This window comes from Neophocaena asiaeorientalis, unplaced genomic scaffold, assembly GCF_003031525.2.
Source record: "Neophocaena asiaeorientalis asiaeorientalis breed wild unplaced genomic scaffold, Neophocaena_asiaeorientalis_V1.1 scaffold191, whole genome shotgun sequence".
In the NCBI taxonomy this organism is placed as follows: domain Eukaryota; kingdom Metazoa; phylum Chordata; class Mammalia; order Artiodactyla; family Phocoenidae; genus Neophocaena; species Neophocaena asiaeorientalis.
Genome location: NW_020175105.1, coordinates 2,504,494 through 2,520,091, shown reverse-complemented (window position 1 = coordinate 2,520,091; position 15,598 = coordinate 2,504,494). Strand labels below are relative to the sequence as shown.

General features: G+C 47.5%; 1 protein-coding gene across 2 annotated transcripts in view; it reads left to right on the top strand.

The window, feature by feature from the left end:
• Positions 1–696: 696 nt before the first annotated feature.
• COBL (cordon-bleu WH2 repeat protein) overlaps positions 697–15,598 on the top strand; it is a 171,603-nt gene continuing 156,701 nt past the window's right edge. The window contains exons 1-3 of one of the 2 annotated variants that reach the window (XM_024764376.1): positions 697–846; positions 12,327–12,537; positions 14,780–15,005. In XM_024764376.1, the coding sequence (XP_024620144.1) occupies positions 794–846; positions 12,327–12,537; positions 14,780–15,005 (490 nt within the window). In that variant the 5' untranslated portion in view covers positions 697–793. Of the gene's footprint in view, positions 847–12,326; positions 12,538–14,776; positions 15,006–15,598 lie in introns of both variants that reach the window. The other variant, XM_024764377.1, reaches the window with a different exon arrangement.

The window sequence follows — 15,598 nt, the reverse complement described above, 5'->3', positions numbered from 1 at the left end:
TTATATATAAGAATAGATCAACAGCAAGGTCCTACTGCATAGCACAGGGAACGATATTCAATATCCTGTGATAAACCATAACGGAAAGAATATAAAAAAGGAATGTATATATGCATATCACTGAATCACTTTGCTGTACAGCAGAAATTAACACAACATTGTAAATCAACTCTACTTCAATTAAAAAAAAATGATGCATCCTCTACTTTTCTTAGTTGTCCATTTTCTCTATGTTGAAGAGTGCTAATATATTGATTTTTTTAATTGAAGTAGAGTTGATTTACAATGTTTCAGGTGTACAGCAAAGTGATTCAATTATACACACACATACACGTATATGTGTGTATATGTATATATATATGTATATATATATTCTGTATATATATATATTCTTTTTCAGATTCTTTTCCATTTTAGGTTATTACAAGATACTGAATATAGTTTCCAGGGCTATGCAGTAGGTCCTTGTTGTAATATATTGATTTTTAAAAGTTTGTGCAACTCAGAAGGCCTTAAGCACTTATAAGACTGGACAATTAGGAGGAAAGGTCCTTAGGAGCTGCTGGCCATCGACAAGTGATTTGCTAACTTTGGGTTGGAAGCTGCCACCTCATTCAGTCCTTCCTGTTCTCACCTTTCAAGGAGGAAGATGAAGGCTCGTGCTCCGCCCCCTCCCGGGGGGCCCACCACCCCCAACGTGCACAGAGGACAGAGACCTTCCCGCGATGCGTCCCCCAGCCCCCCGCAGAACCTGCTCAGCAGGAAGGAGACGCTGGACGGCAGGGTGGTGGCCATGACCGTGGTGCTGCCTAGCGGGCTGGAGAAGAAGAGTGTGGTCAACGGGAGGTAAGGGCCTGGGTGCGGCGAGGAGAGTTCTGTCGTCCAGTTTGCAGAGCCACCGAGACCTGAGGAGTGGGCGCATCCTCCCGCGTTGGGCTGGACCAGAGCCTCGGGGTGTAAATCTGGACCTAGAGACAACCTGCAGTGTCGCAGGCGGCCCGGCTGCGTGCCAGCTGGACCACCACGCGCACCCTCATCCTTAGGACTGCAGCTCACTCCTGTTAGAGGTGGGCTCAGAAGGAAGGGGGCTCTCAGACCCATAAGCACCTCCGAGTAGGTGACCACCACCACAGGTGGGGCCGGCATCCTTGGCCCTGAAGTTGCACAGCCCGGGGGCAGCCCCCCGAGTGACCATCCTCGGGTCCACTTACGGACTGACTCTCGGAAGTATGAGTACCGTCAGTTATCCATCTTCCGAATGGAAACAATGCAGGTTTAGATTAAGGAATAAAATCCGACCCGTGGAGTTGACACTGATGGGAATCAATTTCCAGACCCTCGATTCCCACCCGCACCCTCATTTGGAGCTGATCTGCCTGCGAAGGTACCTGTGGCCGAGCTCACATGCTGGTTCTTCTTCCCGTCCCTTCCCAGCCGTAAGAGGCAGGACGGAAGCATTGGTAATACTCCACTAAGAGTATGAAGGGTGTTATTACCGGTAGAATTTCTAACTTGATGTTTGATACTTAATCAAAATAGATCGTAATTATACTGTTTGAGCAATTCCGCACTACGGTTATAACTCAATCCATAATAAAAAGTTTTAACAGCATCACAGAAAACAATTCCATTTACATGTTTAGACATTTTATCGTGCAGAATATGATAGAGTGATCAATTATAAAAACACTCAAGCATAAAAATAGTTTTGTATAATTCTGAGGCAAGAGTGAATGGGAGTCGTATTTCTAGGAAGCCAAGGAAGGTAAGAAATGATATGAAATATTTAAATCTTAAAATTCCGTTTGCCCGAGTCTTTTAAAAATGGATAATGGTGGAAATCACATCACTCTGGGTGTTTTTATTCTTGTGGGTACGTTGAAAATAGTGGTACAACAGTTTTATGTTAAAATCTTAGGATTCTGATTCTACCTGATATTACATCCTTTGCAACTATTAAATTTTATAAGGAAAATTCCAGGTGACAATTAACTGGCAAAGGGCTACATGAGTTTTTAAAATTATTTTATGGGCTATGTGTACAAAAAGTTAAGGAATGTTTCTCCAGGCATTGATATGTACCTAGGATACAACGTCTTCAACTCTAAAAGGGGTGCCAAGCAGCTTTCCAGAGTGTTGCCAGCAGGGTGCACCAGGGTGTGCTCCTCTGTGGGGCTTCTCCTTGTGGCCACCACCCCACCAGCAGAAGGCTCTGGACCCCAAAGTTAGGACTTACCTTGATCCCTGTGGCCTAGCACCCACAGAAGGCAGTAGCTCCTGTGGGCAGGGTTCACGCAAGAGATGTTCAGGTTTCTAAAGTGTCTGTGTTTCTTGTTTTACAGAGGGCTCTTTGTTCTAAATACGCTTTTCCCACTTAGCTTTAACTTGAGAAGCAGGCCATATTAACATAGGTTTACAAACTACTTTAATAGACGAGTGTCATTTTATCAGTGACTCTATTACAGTTGACTCAGCATTCTTATATTTTTGGCCCAATTTCTAGTTACATTTATAAAAAAAACACTTTAGTGAAGTGTGATTAACATATAAAAACTGTCCATATTTCACGTGTACAGCTTGAGTTTGTGGCTAAGTATACACCTGTGAAACCGTGGCTTCTTTGTCTAGTTACATATCTTTTAAGAAAATGGACTCATGGGTCATGTCTTAAATAATACACAGGTCCGATCTTACAAGTGCATGAGGAGAGAGAGAATGCCCACTTGTAAATTAAAAATATTATTTCGAAAGATGTTTTCAAACTGAACACATTCTTCCAATTTTAATTTTCTTTTCCTTTCAGAGTAGAAGTTATCACTGTGCCATGTTGCAATGCGGCTGTGAGAATAGGTTCAGCTGTAGAGATTAAGTATTAAAATACTCTTCTCTTTTCTAAGAGGTCAATACTCATCCCTTCCCCAAGGGTTTCCTGCAGCAACCTGTGGGCTCCCTCAGCGGCTTGCAACTTGCTGACGCTGCAGCTTCTTGCTTTGGGAATTGGTTTTATGTGTCCTGCTCTTTAATAATACAAGAGTGGGCCCAAGTCACCTTCCTGACCCTTGCTGAAACCAGATCTACTAATCGTTTATCAGTGTGGTTTCTCTCTTCCATTTTATCAGAGAACATGTCCACCTTTCCGCTGGATAAGTAAGTCGTTTATAATTTACAGTCAGCACCTTAACTACCTTTCCAAACATGAAAGATTCTCACAAGGAAAACACATTAGTACTTGGAGTCTGGTGATTCCATTCTGCATACGACAGTGATTTTTCTTTCTCTCTTTTTTTAAAGTTTCCTTTGGATTTAGAAACGTAAGTAAAAGTCTCAGTATGTTCTTAGATGAGACATGGGAACGGGTGTTCTGGAACTTTCTTAAGGAAAAAGCTCCGGTGCCCTTTTAGGAAGGGTGCTACCAGCACTGCTCAGGGCCACTGCCAGGAGGCCGCTGGTCCCATCACTCTAACTGGGGGACAAGTAAAGAGAAGGTCTTTGAAGAGAAAATGCCCTTTGCCAAAAGGGAGCTTCATAAATGGCGTCGAGCAATCGAGATTTGGGTCCGTGTCATTCTGATGTGGTAAATTAACTCACGTCCAGTTGGCATGCAAGCCCGAGGGGCCCAGGACAGGAGAAGGCAAGCGTTTCCCTCGCAGGATAGAGGAAATCTCTCTCAATGTTCAGTCCTGCCTCTGTGGACTGTCAGACCCCATTTATAATAGCCAAGTTTACAACCGTGCATGGATTTGCAGGTTCCCGGCCTTGTAAAACAGCACAGGACTCCCATGGCACAGGTATTGTCCTCCGAATCCCTTCTGGAGAGAGTTCACCTGTTCCGAGATGAAGGGGAGGGGAGGGGTGAGCGAGCCCAACCCTGGTCTGTCCTCCATCACCTGCCCATCAAGGTGCTGGCCACGCTCCCTACAGAGAAAGCAGGTGTGTGGTTGGCCTGCAGCTTCAGCAAGGCCCCATGGCCTGAGCCCTGCTCCCTGTGAGCTCGTGGCTCCAGGGCCTGAAGGAAGCTGGTTCTTCTCCAGCACCAGTGTGTGAAGCGGGTGAAGCCGGAAAGGGCGGTTTTGATGCTGGGGATGCTGCCAGAAGAGGACCATTCTCCAAATAATAGGCTTGGTTTAACTCGATTTACATTTTCACTTAAAGGATACTGTTTTTTAAAAGACTTTATTTTTCAGAGCAGTTTTAAGTTCACAGCAAAATTGAGAGGAAAGCAGCAATATTTCCCATATACCCCCTGCCCCTATATACACCCAACCTGCCCCATTATCCACATCCCCCGCCAGAGTGGTACCTCTGTTCTAATTGATGAACCTACACTGACACATCATCATCACCCAAAGTCCATGGCTTACATCAGGGTTCAGTCACGGTGTTTTACATTCTCTGGGTCTGGACAGATGTATCATGACATGTATCCACCATTATAGTATCATGCAGGGTATTTTCACTGCCTTAAAAATCCCTTAATTTTCATCAGCAGCCTCTAGTTACTAAGTTTCTTTATAAGAATCTTTCCTGTGAGGAAATAGCCTGGTTAAGGGGCAGACCATAGATTATCAACTCCTTGCTTATCCTGTGAAGAGGTGCTGTTATGGTTTTGGATTTGGTGCTAAACCCATCCTCCCGAGTGGCAGTCTCCTTCTGTGGGATCCCGATAGACTAAAAAAATGAAAACGATCATTTCTTCATTGAGCAAAATACATATTGAACACTTAGCTTTCATGAGACACTGGGAGGAGGACATCCCAGCAAATAGAAGGAAATAAATAGCATTTGCAAAAGGACCAGTTTGTGCGAGAAGGCGGAAGTGTACTGCTGCTGGGACCCGGATTGAGAAGGGGAGATGCGTGGCCTGGACACGAGGGCTGGCCGGGTCCCAGCGGGTATCCTGGAAGCCATCCTACGGCTCCACTTGCCGCTAACAAGACTGCACGTGCCTCTGGGGATGCAAGGTTCCACCCCAGCGCTAGGCAAGTCAGGAGAAAGCTGGTGCATCTGAACGTCCATTTAACTTACACATAGTGAACAATAGTTCTGCATTAAAGATAGCATGCAAATTTCACGTGCGTTTTAAAAATAAGCACTGACAGGGGACTTTAAAGATATCCAGGCTGTGTTCCAGGTCCCCCAGGGGGCTGGTTGACTTACCTGCCAAGTGAGAAGCACACAGAAAAACCTGCTCCCGTATGACCTGGATACAGGAGGCTCTAGATTCTCAAGTCAGATGACCTCCAAGATAGAGGTCAAAGATGCTGAGGTTGGAGTTAACAAAAACACAAGTTTCTGTGGTCAGAACCTAACCAGAAGGCACCGCTTTTTGAGATGGCCCGTCCACACCTGTCCAGACAGCCGCTCGCGACATCCCATGCAGCGAGGATAACTGTCAAGCTCCAGCCTCTGAAATCCCTCTCTCCAGGTCAAGGTGTTCCAACTAGCAATGTGTTTTAAACAGTTTTACAAGTTGAACGCCTTTGGAGAAGGCATGTCCCTCCAATCGGCATAGCTCCCTCTCTCCCTCTGGTCACATACTCAGACCCCCTGCAGGCTGGGGCAGCTGCCTGGCCCCGGTGACATTTAGGTTTTGTGAGGACGTGACCAACTCTCTAATTTGGTGCCGTCGTCCCGATGACCGGGCTTCTGATGTGTGCCTGAGACGCAGGCACCCCTGGTCATTTTGCTGCGGCCTGTTCCCCCGTGCCTCGTTGATGGGCTCAGGACCTAAGCGGCCATAAGACTGGATTTTTGCCAGTGACCCTGGCCTCAAACCCAGAGCCCAGCCTCTGGGCGATAGACCCACTCTGGGCAGGCCCTGCTAGCATCTTGCCATGTCCCGCTTCTGTGTTGCCAGGTGAAGCTGCCAGACTGGACTTGCTCTGACTCTGTAACACCAGAGTCTGCCTTACCCAGGGCTCGGGCCACCTGCTGGCCTCGATCCCGCACAAGAAACTAGGCCCATTCAACCAGTCTATGATTTGACAGTGCACGCAGATTGTTTTAACGTTATATCTGGAAGTAGCGACCTTAACGTGATTTGTACACTTGACACTGTGGCACCTTTTAATCCAGTCATTGCTAGGTACTCGATGCTCATTTCATGAGTACCGAGGATGCAGTAGTTTTTCAGTGTGGCCCCAGACCAAGAGCCGCTGCATCACTGGGGAACTTCTGAGAAATGCAAATTTCCTGCCCAGACCTAGTGAATCAGAAACCCTGGGGTGGGACCAGCGATCTGGGCTTTAACACGCTTGAACTTTCGGAACACATGTTAGACTCTGAGAACCCCTGCTGCCGTGCATGCCGTGGCTCTGCCAGACGTCAGCGTACCCGGGTGAGCTCGGGATCCCCGAGAGTGAGCCCAGGGTCTCGCCGGCATGATGGCAGCAAGAGGGAGTTGTAGGTTAGTGTAAGCATCTCAGTGATCCCCAGCAGCCTGCCCAAGGCAAGCTTTGTGATTTAGATGGAAGCGCCCTCCCTTGGAGAAGGAAGAGGTCCATCCATCAGCCCAGCCGGACGGAAATGGGACTTGGCCTCTCTGACTCCCACGTGGTTCCCAAACAGCCTGGTCCCCACGTGCCCTCTGCATTTAGGGAGTGCAGGATTGGCATGGGCTGTCCCTTGACCTGTCCAGCGTTCTGCCAGGATTTCAAAAAGAACCACACCTGAAAGAAGACCAGGTTCTTCTTATTGAAACCATCGACTCATGCAAACCATTTTTTGGAAAACTCCACATATTTGTAAAGTAATATTTTTTTTTTTTTTTTTTGCGGTACTCGGGCCCCTCACTGTTGTGGCCTCTCCCGTTGCGGAGCACAGGTTCCGGACGCGCAGGCTCCGGACGCGCAGGCTCAGCCGCTCTGCGGCATGTGGGATCCTCCTGGACCAGGGCACGAACCCGCGTCCCCTGCATCGGCAGGCAGACTCTCAACCACTGCGCCACCAGGGAAGCCCGTAAAGTAATATTTTTTAAAGAAAGAACTAGAAAAATTTTACTCACTTTCTAAATTTAAAAATAAGTTTAATAACTTAAAAATAACTTAATAGAGGAGGGAAATCCCTTTTTCTGCTGTAAGAATAGTGTTTTGTTTAGATTTAAACCCAAGTTATCTTTCTCTTTAAGTTTGAAGTATCATTATAACGTATTCGATAAATATCCAAAGTGAAGGATAAAATTTGAAATTATTCCCATCTGTTTTCTTTGTGCTATTGATGTCAAGTACTGCAGAAATAATACCGAAGTTTCGGCAGGCGGACTCTCAATCGCTGCGCCACCAGGGAAGCCCTGCATGTTCTTTTAATCACCCTTAAAAATGTGAAATCTTTCTGATAGACCAAATGAGAATTAGAGCTATATTTTATTTTCTTTGAATCCCCACAGCTGGGCACACAGTAGGACCTAATGTCTAAGTGAATGGGTGAATGAGTGAGCAAAAGAAGCTTAGATACTGTATAAAAGACTTTTTTGCGCCAAAAAAACAAACAAACAAATGCCGAAAAATAAATTTCATCCTTACATTGGGAGCACTTAAGATTCATTCGGGGAACAGAGATTAAAAAGTTGGAACGAGGGCTTCCCTGGTGGCGCAGTGGTCATTCGGGGAACAGAGATTAAAAAGTTGGAACGAGGGCTTCCCTGGTGGCGCAGTGGTTGAGAGCCCACCTGCCGATGCAGGGGACACGGGTTCGTGCCCTGGTCTGGGAAGATCCCACATGCCATGGAGCGGCTGGTCCTGTGAGCCATGGCCGCTGAGCCTGCGCGTCCGGAGCCTGTGCTCCGCAACGGGAGAGGCCACAGCAGTGAGAGGCCCGCGTACTGCAGAAAAAAAAAAAAAAAAGTTGGAACGAAAAGGATATTTGAGGAGCAATGGAGAGAAACCCCAAAGATCAGTGTCATTACCCACCCACCACCCCTGTTACTGTGGTTTGGGGTAACCAGTCCTCTTTGTTACTACCTTTTACTCTTCCCTTGAACTTGGGGTTACAGAGAGGGAGGCAGAGACCCTGATAATGGTGTCTGTCTTTGTCTTAGTTCAGGCGGTCTTACAAATGCCACAGATGGGGCAGCCTGAACACAGACATTTACTCCCCACAATCTGGAGGCTGGAAGCCCAAGGTCAAGGTGACGGCAGGTGATTTCATGCTGAGACCTCTTCCTGGTCCTAGGCGGCCACTGTCCTGTTCTGTGCTCACATGACCTCCTCTTTGTGGGGTTACAGGGAGAGCGAGCTCTCTGTGTCCCTTCTTCTGAGGACACAAACCCGACCAGATTAGCGCCCACCCTTATGACCTCATTTAACCCTAATTGCGTCCTTAGAGGCCCCATGTCCAGATATGGTCACACTGGGAGTTGGGGGATCAATGTGAATGTGGGGGGAGATGATTTTGTCCATAGCATTATTCATACAGGGGGACCACTGAGACCAGAGGGCGTGCTTGGGGTCCTTAGCGATGATGGTGTAGTCAGTTTCTTTAATTCACCTGAGTCTTTCTTGACCCTCTGAGAGTGTCTGATTGCCTAGTGTTCTTCTTTGTAAGACTGCAGAAACTTTATGGGGCAATCCCCTGAGGGTACTGCTTTAAACGAGTATATCTTGCTACCTGCTGAGAGCCGGATGGAGTCCAGCCATGTCCCAGCAGAGACGCTCTGCCCTGAGCCAGGGAAAACGTCTCACCACACACAACCGAAAACAGCAAAGACAGGATCCAATTCACTCGTTTATTCAGCAAACACTTCTCACTCACCATGTGCCTGGCGCTGTGCTCAGTGACTTAGGGGTGACTTAAGACTCACTGGTGGTTGGACAATCCTTTTGCCCTCACCGAGGAGGAAACCGGGGCAGAGAGGCAGGTCTGAGCAGTGGTGAGGGTGGCCCTAGGATGCCTCTGGAGTCCCTTCATTAAACCAGCTTCCGGGGGAAAGATGCCCAAGCCCTCATCAAAGGGCCAGCAGATCAGAGGCGGTGCTGGTCCCCCTGTGGGCAGGTGGGAGTCACCTGGGGAGTCCGGCTCAGGAGGTAATGAGAGTGTGCAGGGATAACCAGGCAGCCACCTTCAGTCTCCAGAAAGTCCTCTCCTGTGTGGCCCCGGGACCTGCTGAGGCCCTGTGGAGGGCGTGCAGGGATGCCTGGCTAGAAATTCTTATCCTCTGCAGGCTGAGGTCCGGTGAATCCAGACCTCCGGGGACCAGACAGCAGCTCGGTTCCTCCATGGCTGCCATTGGGTGCTGCCATGGTGCTGTGGTTTCCTCTTCCTTCCGGGTGACTTTTTCCAGTAACATCAAAGACAGAACTGGCTGGCTGTTTTGGAGTTTGGTGACTTAAAATGCCAGCCGATAGCCACTTCCATAGTGCGACGGAAGTGGCAGAGAAGCCGGCCAACTTTCACTCCATTTTCTGAGGACACCGTCCAGAAACGCTTGTGCTGGAAAGTAGTTCCTCAGATCATGCTTTAAATGGGCCCGGGGAGGAATCACTCGAGTGGGAGGCCCTGCAGGAAACGCGAGACGAGCTCATGCTTCTGGACCCAGGTCCTCACATTAGGCCTTGTGCTGTGTATCCAGCTTCTTAGATGTGGCCCAGGTCAGTCTGCATTAGGATACGGTGTCTGTCACTCTCTGTAGCCACAGAGAGAGGCCTGCAGAACAGACAGCTCTCAAAGCCTGAGTTCCCTTCATGTCCTAAACCTCCTTGCTCTTCTGCAGAAACCCTCTGTCCTGGCTTGGGTTCCAGCCCCGGGAAGAGATGCTGTCCCCTTGGCTGAAGCGGTAATGGCCTCTGTGCCCTTTGAACAATTTACGCACATACCATGACGGGTATGGTGTTGAGTTTTATTATCATGGTTTTACAGTGGTTTTGTTTTGTTTGTGCTTCCCTCTTCCCCAAATGGTAAATTTGAGGAAATAGGCCTCCAGCATCATAGAATTTTCTGCTTGGGAATCCCTTCCCTTCCCTACTTCCACCAAACATTTTGTTCAGAAACGCTTCCACTCTCAAGTGTTGAAAACGTCACTGCGGCTTCATCATTAAAGAGCTTTCGCTGGGCAGAGCCGAGTCCTATGTTAGGGTCACAGAAGAGTGAGGGCAGCAGGGTGGGTGCCGATCGGCCAGTTGTGGAGGAGATCCACTCGATACACAGGGTAGAGGTTTGGGCACCCAGTTCTTTATCCAGACGGGAACCAAGTACTACATCACTCCTCGGCGAGTCCACGCGAGAATAAGTCCCAGCTTCTGTTAATGGCAAGGAGAGTTTATTCTCTGTGATGCAGGAAAACCCCTCCAGCCCCAGAGCTGGCCTGCTCCCTTGCAGAAGGTCAAATGTGATGTTTCAAACATGTTACCAAGGGCTTCCCTGGTGGCGCAGTGGTTGAGAGTCCGCCTGCCGATGCAGGGGACACAGGTTCGTGCCCCGGTCTGGGAAGATCCCACGTGCCGCGGAGCGGCTGGGCCCATGAGCCATGGCTGCTGAGCCTGCGCGTCCGGAGCCTGTGCTCCGCAGCGGGAGGGGCCATGACAGTGAGAGGTCCACATACCGCAAAAAACAACAACAACAAAAAAACATGTTACCAATTATTGAATTAGAAGAACGGAAGGTTACATCAGTAGCTTTGGTGTCCTTCGTGGCTTACATTCTAAGATTAATTCAAATCTTTGTTGGAGAATTTATCCTCTTTGGTTTACTTGGTGGCAGTAGACTGGGTGGAGATAAGAGAGGGGAAGTGAGAGTCAACATCGTATGGGACCAGGGTCCCAACCCCAGCTCCACCCCCTCATGGGAACTGGGGGATAGTGGTCCCCACCCCCCAGGCTTGGTGAGGGTAAGTGGGAACAGTGTGACCTGCACAGAATGGCTCTGGGCCATGGAGGAAACGTAGTTCGTGGTAACAAGTAATAGGTCGTTATTTTAGCATCGTTAGAAGTCTGTTTTCTGTGCTGAGGATCTTACATGGAGTTTCGTGTCTGGGAGTCTTTGCTGATGTTGCTGCCTGTTCTGACGCATTATGCTTGTCGTTGAGAGAAAGATGATTTTTATCCCGGAGCCTAGGGAATCAGAGCTGACAGCGTCAGCCAGCGCGCCCGCCAGCGTGGCTCACGTGAGGGTTAGCGCTGCCCTGTCCCCACCGCGTGTCCTTTCAGAGTCCCCGGGAGCCAGGGGGGTTCCCAGGTGATTCCAGGGTCCCCTGGTTAAGACATAGGCTGTTACCTAATTACTTCCTGAATATCGGGTGGGAGGAAGTATTGTCATGGAGATGGCTGGGAAATGTTCTGTATCCACTAGAATATTATTGATATTTTTAACGAGTGAATGGGAAATAGGGTACTTGGCAGCTTTGCCTGTGGTTTCACAGTTCAGTGTCAGGGCCCCCGCAGCTCACAGCCCTCAAGGTGAGTGATGACCGAATGGTGGGCAGAAGCTGGCACCTGTGCCTTTACAGGTGCACCATGAGTCCCAGGTCTACACACCCCAGAGCGCCAGACACCTGGAAAGCATCACTATGATCTGAAATTATTGCCGTGCCAGTTCCTGATTAAGAAATAGATCAGGGCTTCCCTGGTGGCGCAGTGGTTGAGAGTCCGCCTGCCGATGTTAAAAAAAAAAAAAAAAAAAAAAAAGAAATAGATCACAGGAGAGGACCTACGCTTTCAAGAGGTGTTTATGCCGCACTGCTCAGGAAATGTGTAGGAAAAGAGAGGTCAGCTTGAAATATACAAACATTCTGCCAGGTGGAATATAAATGATGGAAATGAGATTATTTCATTCTTTGGGACAAGCTGAGTTGTTATTTGGCTCCCTTAGTAAATAATGATCTGTGATGGGAGACATTATAAAAATTATTAAAAATTTTAAAATTTGGAAATTATAAAAATTCAAATAAGGTAATTTTCTTCATTTTTGGTCTTTAAAAACCATACTTTTTAGGTAAAAAGAAAGCTATTGTCTTCAACTTAAAATTTCAGTGTTTAATATACACTATATTTGTGAATAACTGAAAATTTAATGCCTTATGCCCATATGTTAATATCATTTGTGCTGACCTTACAGGATTCAGGTCAACATATCCGTGGGTTTAACTAGAAATGTAACTATTTTCCCAGCTATTCTGCTTCTGATGGTGCTTTCAGTAGTGTTGTTTATTAGTATTGAAAGTGTTAAGATATCACTGTGCAGTCATGCTTGAGGAATTAACGAGAAGCTGTTTTCTTTCTTCCTACTGGCGGCCAATTTGCTTATTTACCCACTGGTTCATTTGTCGTAACCCAGTCAGCTAGCAGAAGGGAGAGTGCAAACATTCCCCATGACCGTGATTTGTTTCTCTCTTTCAGCCACGCCATGATGGACCTACTGGTTGAACTTTGCCTTCAGAACCACCTGAACCCGTCCAACCATGCCTTGGAGATCCGGTCTTCAGAAACTCAACAGCCTTTGAATTTTAAGCCAAATACTTTGGTTGGGACCCTGAATGCGCATACCGTATTTCTGAAAGAAAAAGTTCCTGAAGCGAAGGTTAAGGCTGGCCCCGCTAAGGTGCCTGAGGTCAGTAGCACGAGGGACCCTTTGTCATATAAGGCCATATGCAGTTCCCTGTGACCCAGGGTGCTGGAGCTGCTGAGGAGAGGCCGGCGGAGCCCCTGCTGTATAAGTAACGCACGCTGTGGTTGAGGTTTCCACTTGCGTGGTGGGCTAAGTTAGACCCTAAACTGAGTTTACTTTAGGAGACCAAAGTTCACGCATTGAATAATGTTTGTTGTGTAGCATTTCTCCTTTCCATACCAGAGAAGAGGAGCCAGTCTAGAGCAGAACTATCCACCAGAGCTTTCTGCAAAGATGGAAATGGTCTATAATTCTGCCCTCGGCAAGGTGGCAGCCACTGATGACATGTAGCTGCTGAGCATGCGAAATGCAGCTAGTATGATCGAAAAACAACTTTTCATTTTTTAATTTTCATTGAAATAACCACAGGTAGCCAATGTCTACCCTCTTGGCCTAGTCCTAAAGGTTCTAGCTGAGTTCTGGAGGCCTTCTTGTCCACGGCAGAGGTTGGAATATGTAGACGATGGAAACAGCTTCCTAGAGAGAAGAAACAGAAAGGGGTTCCCTTTTGAAATACTAATGTCAGAAATACTCATTGCAATTTGGATAATATTTTATGCATAGATTCCAGGCTTTTGAGTATTGATTAAAGGTAACTCCAGCTGCTTATTGTAATTTTTTTTTTTTTTTTTGCGGTACACAGGCCTCTCACTGTTGTGGCCTCTCCCGTTGCGGAGCACAGGCTCCAGACGTGCAGGCTCAGTGGCCATGGCTCACGGGCCTAGCCAGTCTGCGGCATGTGGGATCTTCCCGGAGCAGGGCATGAACCCGTGTCCCCTGCATCGGCAGGCGGACTCTCAACCCCTGTGCCACCAGGGAAGCCCTATTGTACTTTTTAATAAGGCTTTGCTGTGGATCTTTCCTCTCCAGTTGAAAGCAATGCTATTTCATTCTTTTAGATTATTGTAATACCTACTAAATTTCCCTATTTTTTTTTTTTCCCCGTTGCGGAGCACCGGCTCCAGACGCGCAGGCCCAGCGGCCATGGCTTACGGGCCCAGCTGCTCCGCGGCTTGCGGGATCCTCCCGGACCGGGGCACGAACCCGCGTCCCCTGCATCGGCAGGCAGACTCCCAACCACTGCGCCACCAGGGAAGCCCTAAATTTCCCTATTTTTAAACATGGTAATTTGGCCAACAGGTCATGTCCTCTAGGTTTGGGTGGTTAATAACTTTTAATTGGTGGTATCTATACTTTGAGTTTTCCCTGATTCTTCAATTAAAATCACTGTTTAAGGAAATAAACCCTTTTTATATTTATATTCTGTGGCTTTTCTTGCCGTCTTGAACCCCAGCTGCAAATCCCAGGGGCAGGTGAGCCCAAGTTTATATATGACTCCAGCTTAAGAAGCATGGAAAAGATCCATGATTCCATTTTTCCTCCTAAAATTCATCAAACCCTGGCACTCAGACTGGAAAGGGGTGAGATAAATCTCAGTCCGTTTTTTTTAATTCAGTACACATTTACTGTGTCCACTCCCCAGGATCTTAGAACAATGTCGGTGATCAGTAAAGACCAAACAGAAGTTGACTGCATGAAACTTCAGCCTATTACATTTTTGATGGGTCACTTTATCTGTAGACATGTATAATCAGCTTTAGTCAACTTGATTTTTTTTTCTGATTATGATGTCTACTATTATATGCCTATTTTATTTGTATGTCTAGTGTATGTTATATTTTTCTAGCTTAAAATACATATGTGTGTAGTGTATATGTGTCAATATTCATATAAATATATGATACTAGATATTAATATATTTATGTGGGTATTTTGTCTTCTTAAACAAAAAGTTGATGGCTTGTTTTCTGAGGGTTTTTTTTTTTTCCTTTAAATTGGATTGTACACAAGAATTCCAAACCACTTCCCTTTAAAAAACGTATTAGTGCCTTGCATTCAGGTCTGTTTAGAATCCTTGAAAGACAGTGTGTATATTAGATTCCAAATTGAGACCCTCCCTGCTGTCCATTTCCCCATGTTGGTAGCAGTAACAAAGGAGATTGGAAGGTAAATTCATTCTTCCAGGCATTTGCTATTCCTATTCAGTGTGCCCTTTCCCCCACGACCCACTGAATTTTGGAAGAAAGACCCGGTCCACACAAAATCATGCCCTGCTCCATTCTAGTATAAACACAGCTGTGCAAAGATGCGCTCACGGAATTCTGCCTGCCGTGTTTTCCAGAAGACGGTGCGCCTGGTGGTGAACTACCTGCGCACACAGAAGGCGGTGGTGCGCGTGAGCCCCGAGGTTCCCCTGCAGAGCATCCTCCCAGTCATCTGCGCCAAGTGCGACGTCAGCCCGGAGCACGTGGTGCTCCTCAGGGACAACGTGGCCGGTGAGGAGCTGGAGCTCTCCAAGTCCCTGAACGAGCTGGGGATAAAGGAGCTCTACGCCTGGGACAACAAGAGAGGTGAGGCCACCCAGCGTCTCAGACGCGGCGCCGCTGGCTCTCCGCGCATGCGTCGTAGCACAGAGCGATGGGGATGGGCGTTTGCAGGCCTCTCCAATTTTGTCCAAACCAGAACGGGAGTGGGCGGGAAATACAATACATGGATTGTAGTTATACCTCTTTCCCCCGGTCGTGAGTATGCTCGTTACCCCTTGTCTCCCGTGAGCTTCCATGAGATACGTAAAAAGGGGAAAGGTGAGAATACTGGAGCTTCTGCTCTAAAAGAACTTCTCAGAAGCCACGTGTGAATCGTATTCTCCTGGATTTCCTTTTCAGTTGCCGTTAAATACTCCCAGGTCTCAAACGTTGCTCCTAATCGAAACCAGTGGCAGAATGCAGTTAGCTGTTCCCTAAACCTGCCCAAATGCAGTTCAGTCCCTGGAGACAACACGTGATGCTTCCCCTCTATCCTTCTCCTCCCGTGAAGGTGGTACCAGCCTGAGATCACAGTTAGTAAGAGGCTCTGGCTTGAGTGACACCTTGAGGCCAATGTTGGTACGGACACTGTTGTGTAAGCAGATTTCCCTGATTGACACAGGGGCTGACTTTATTTT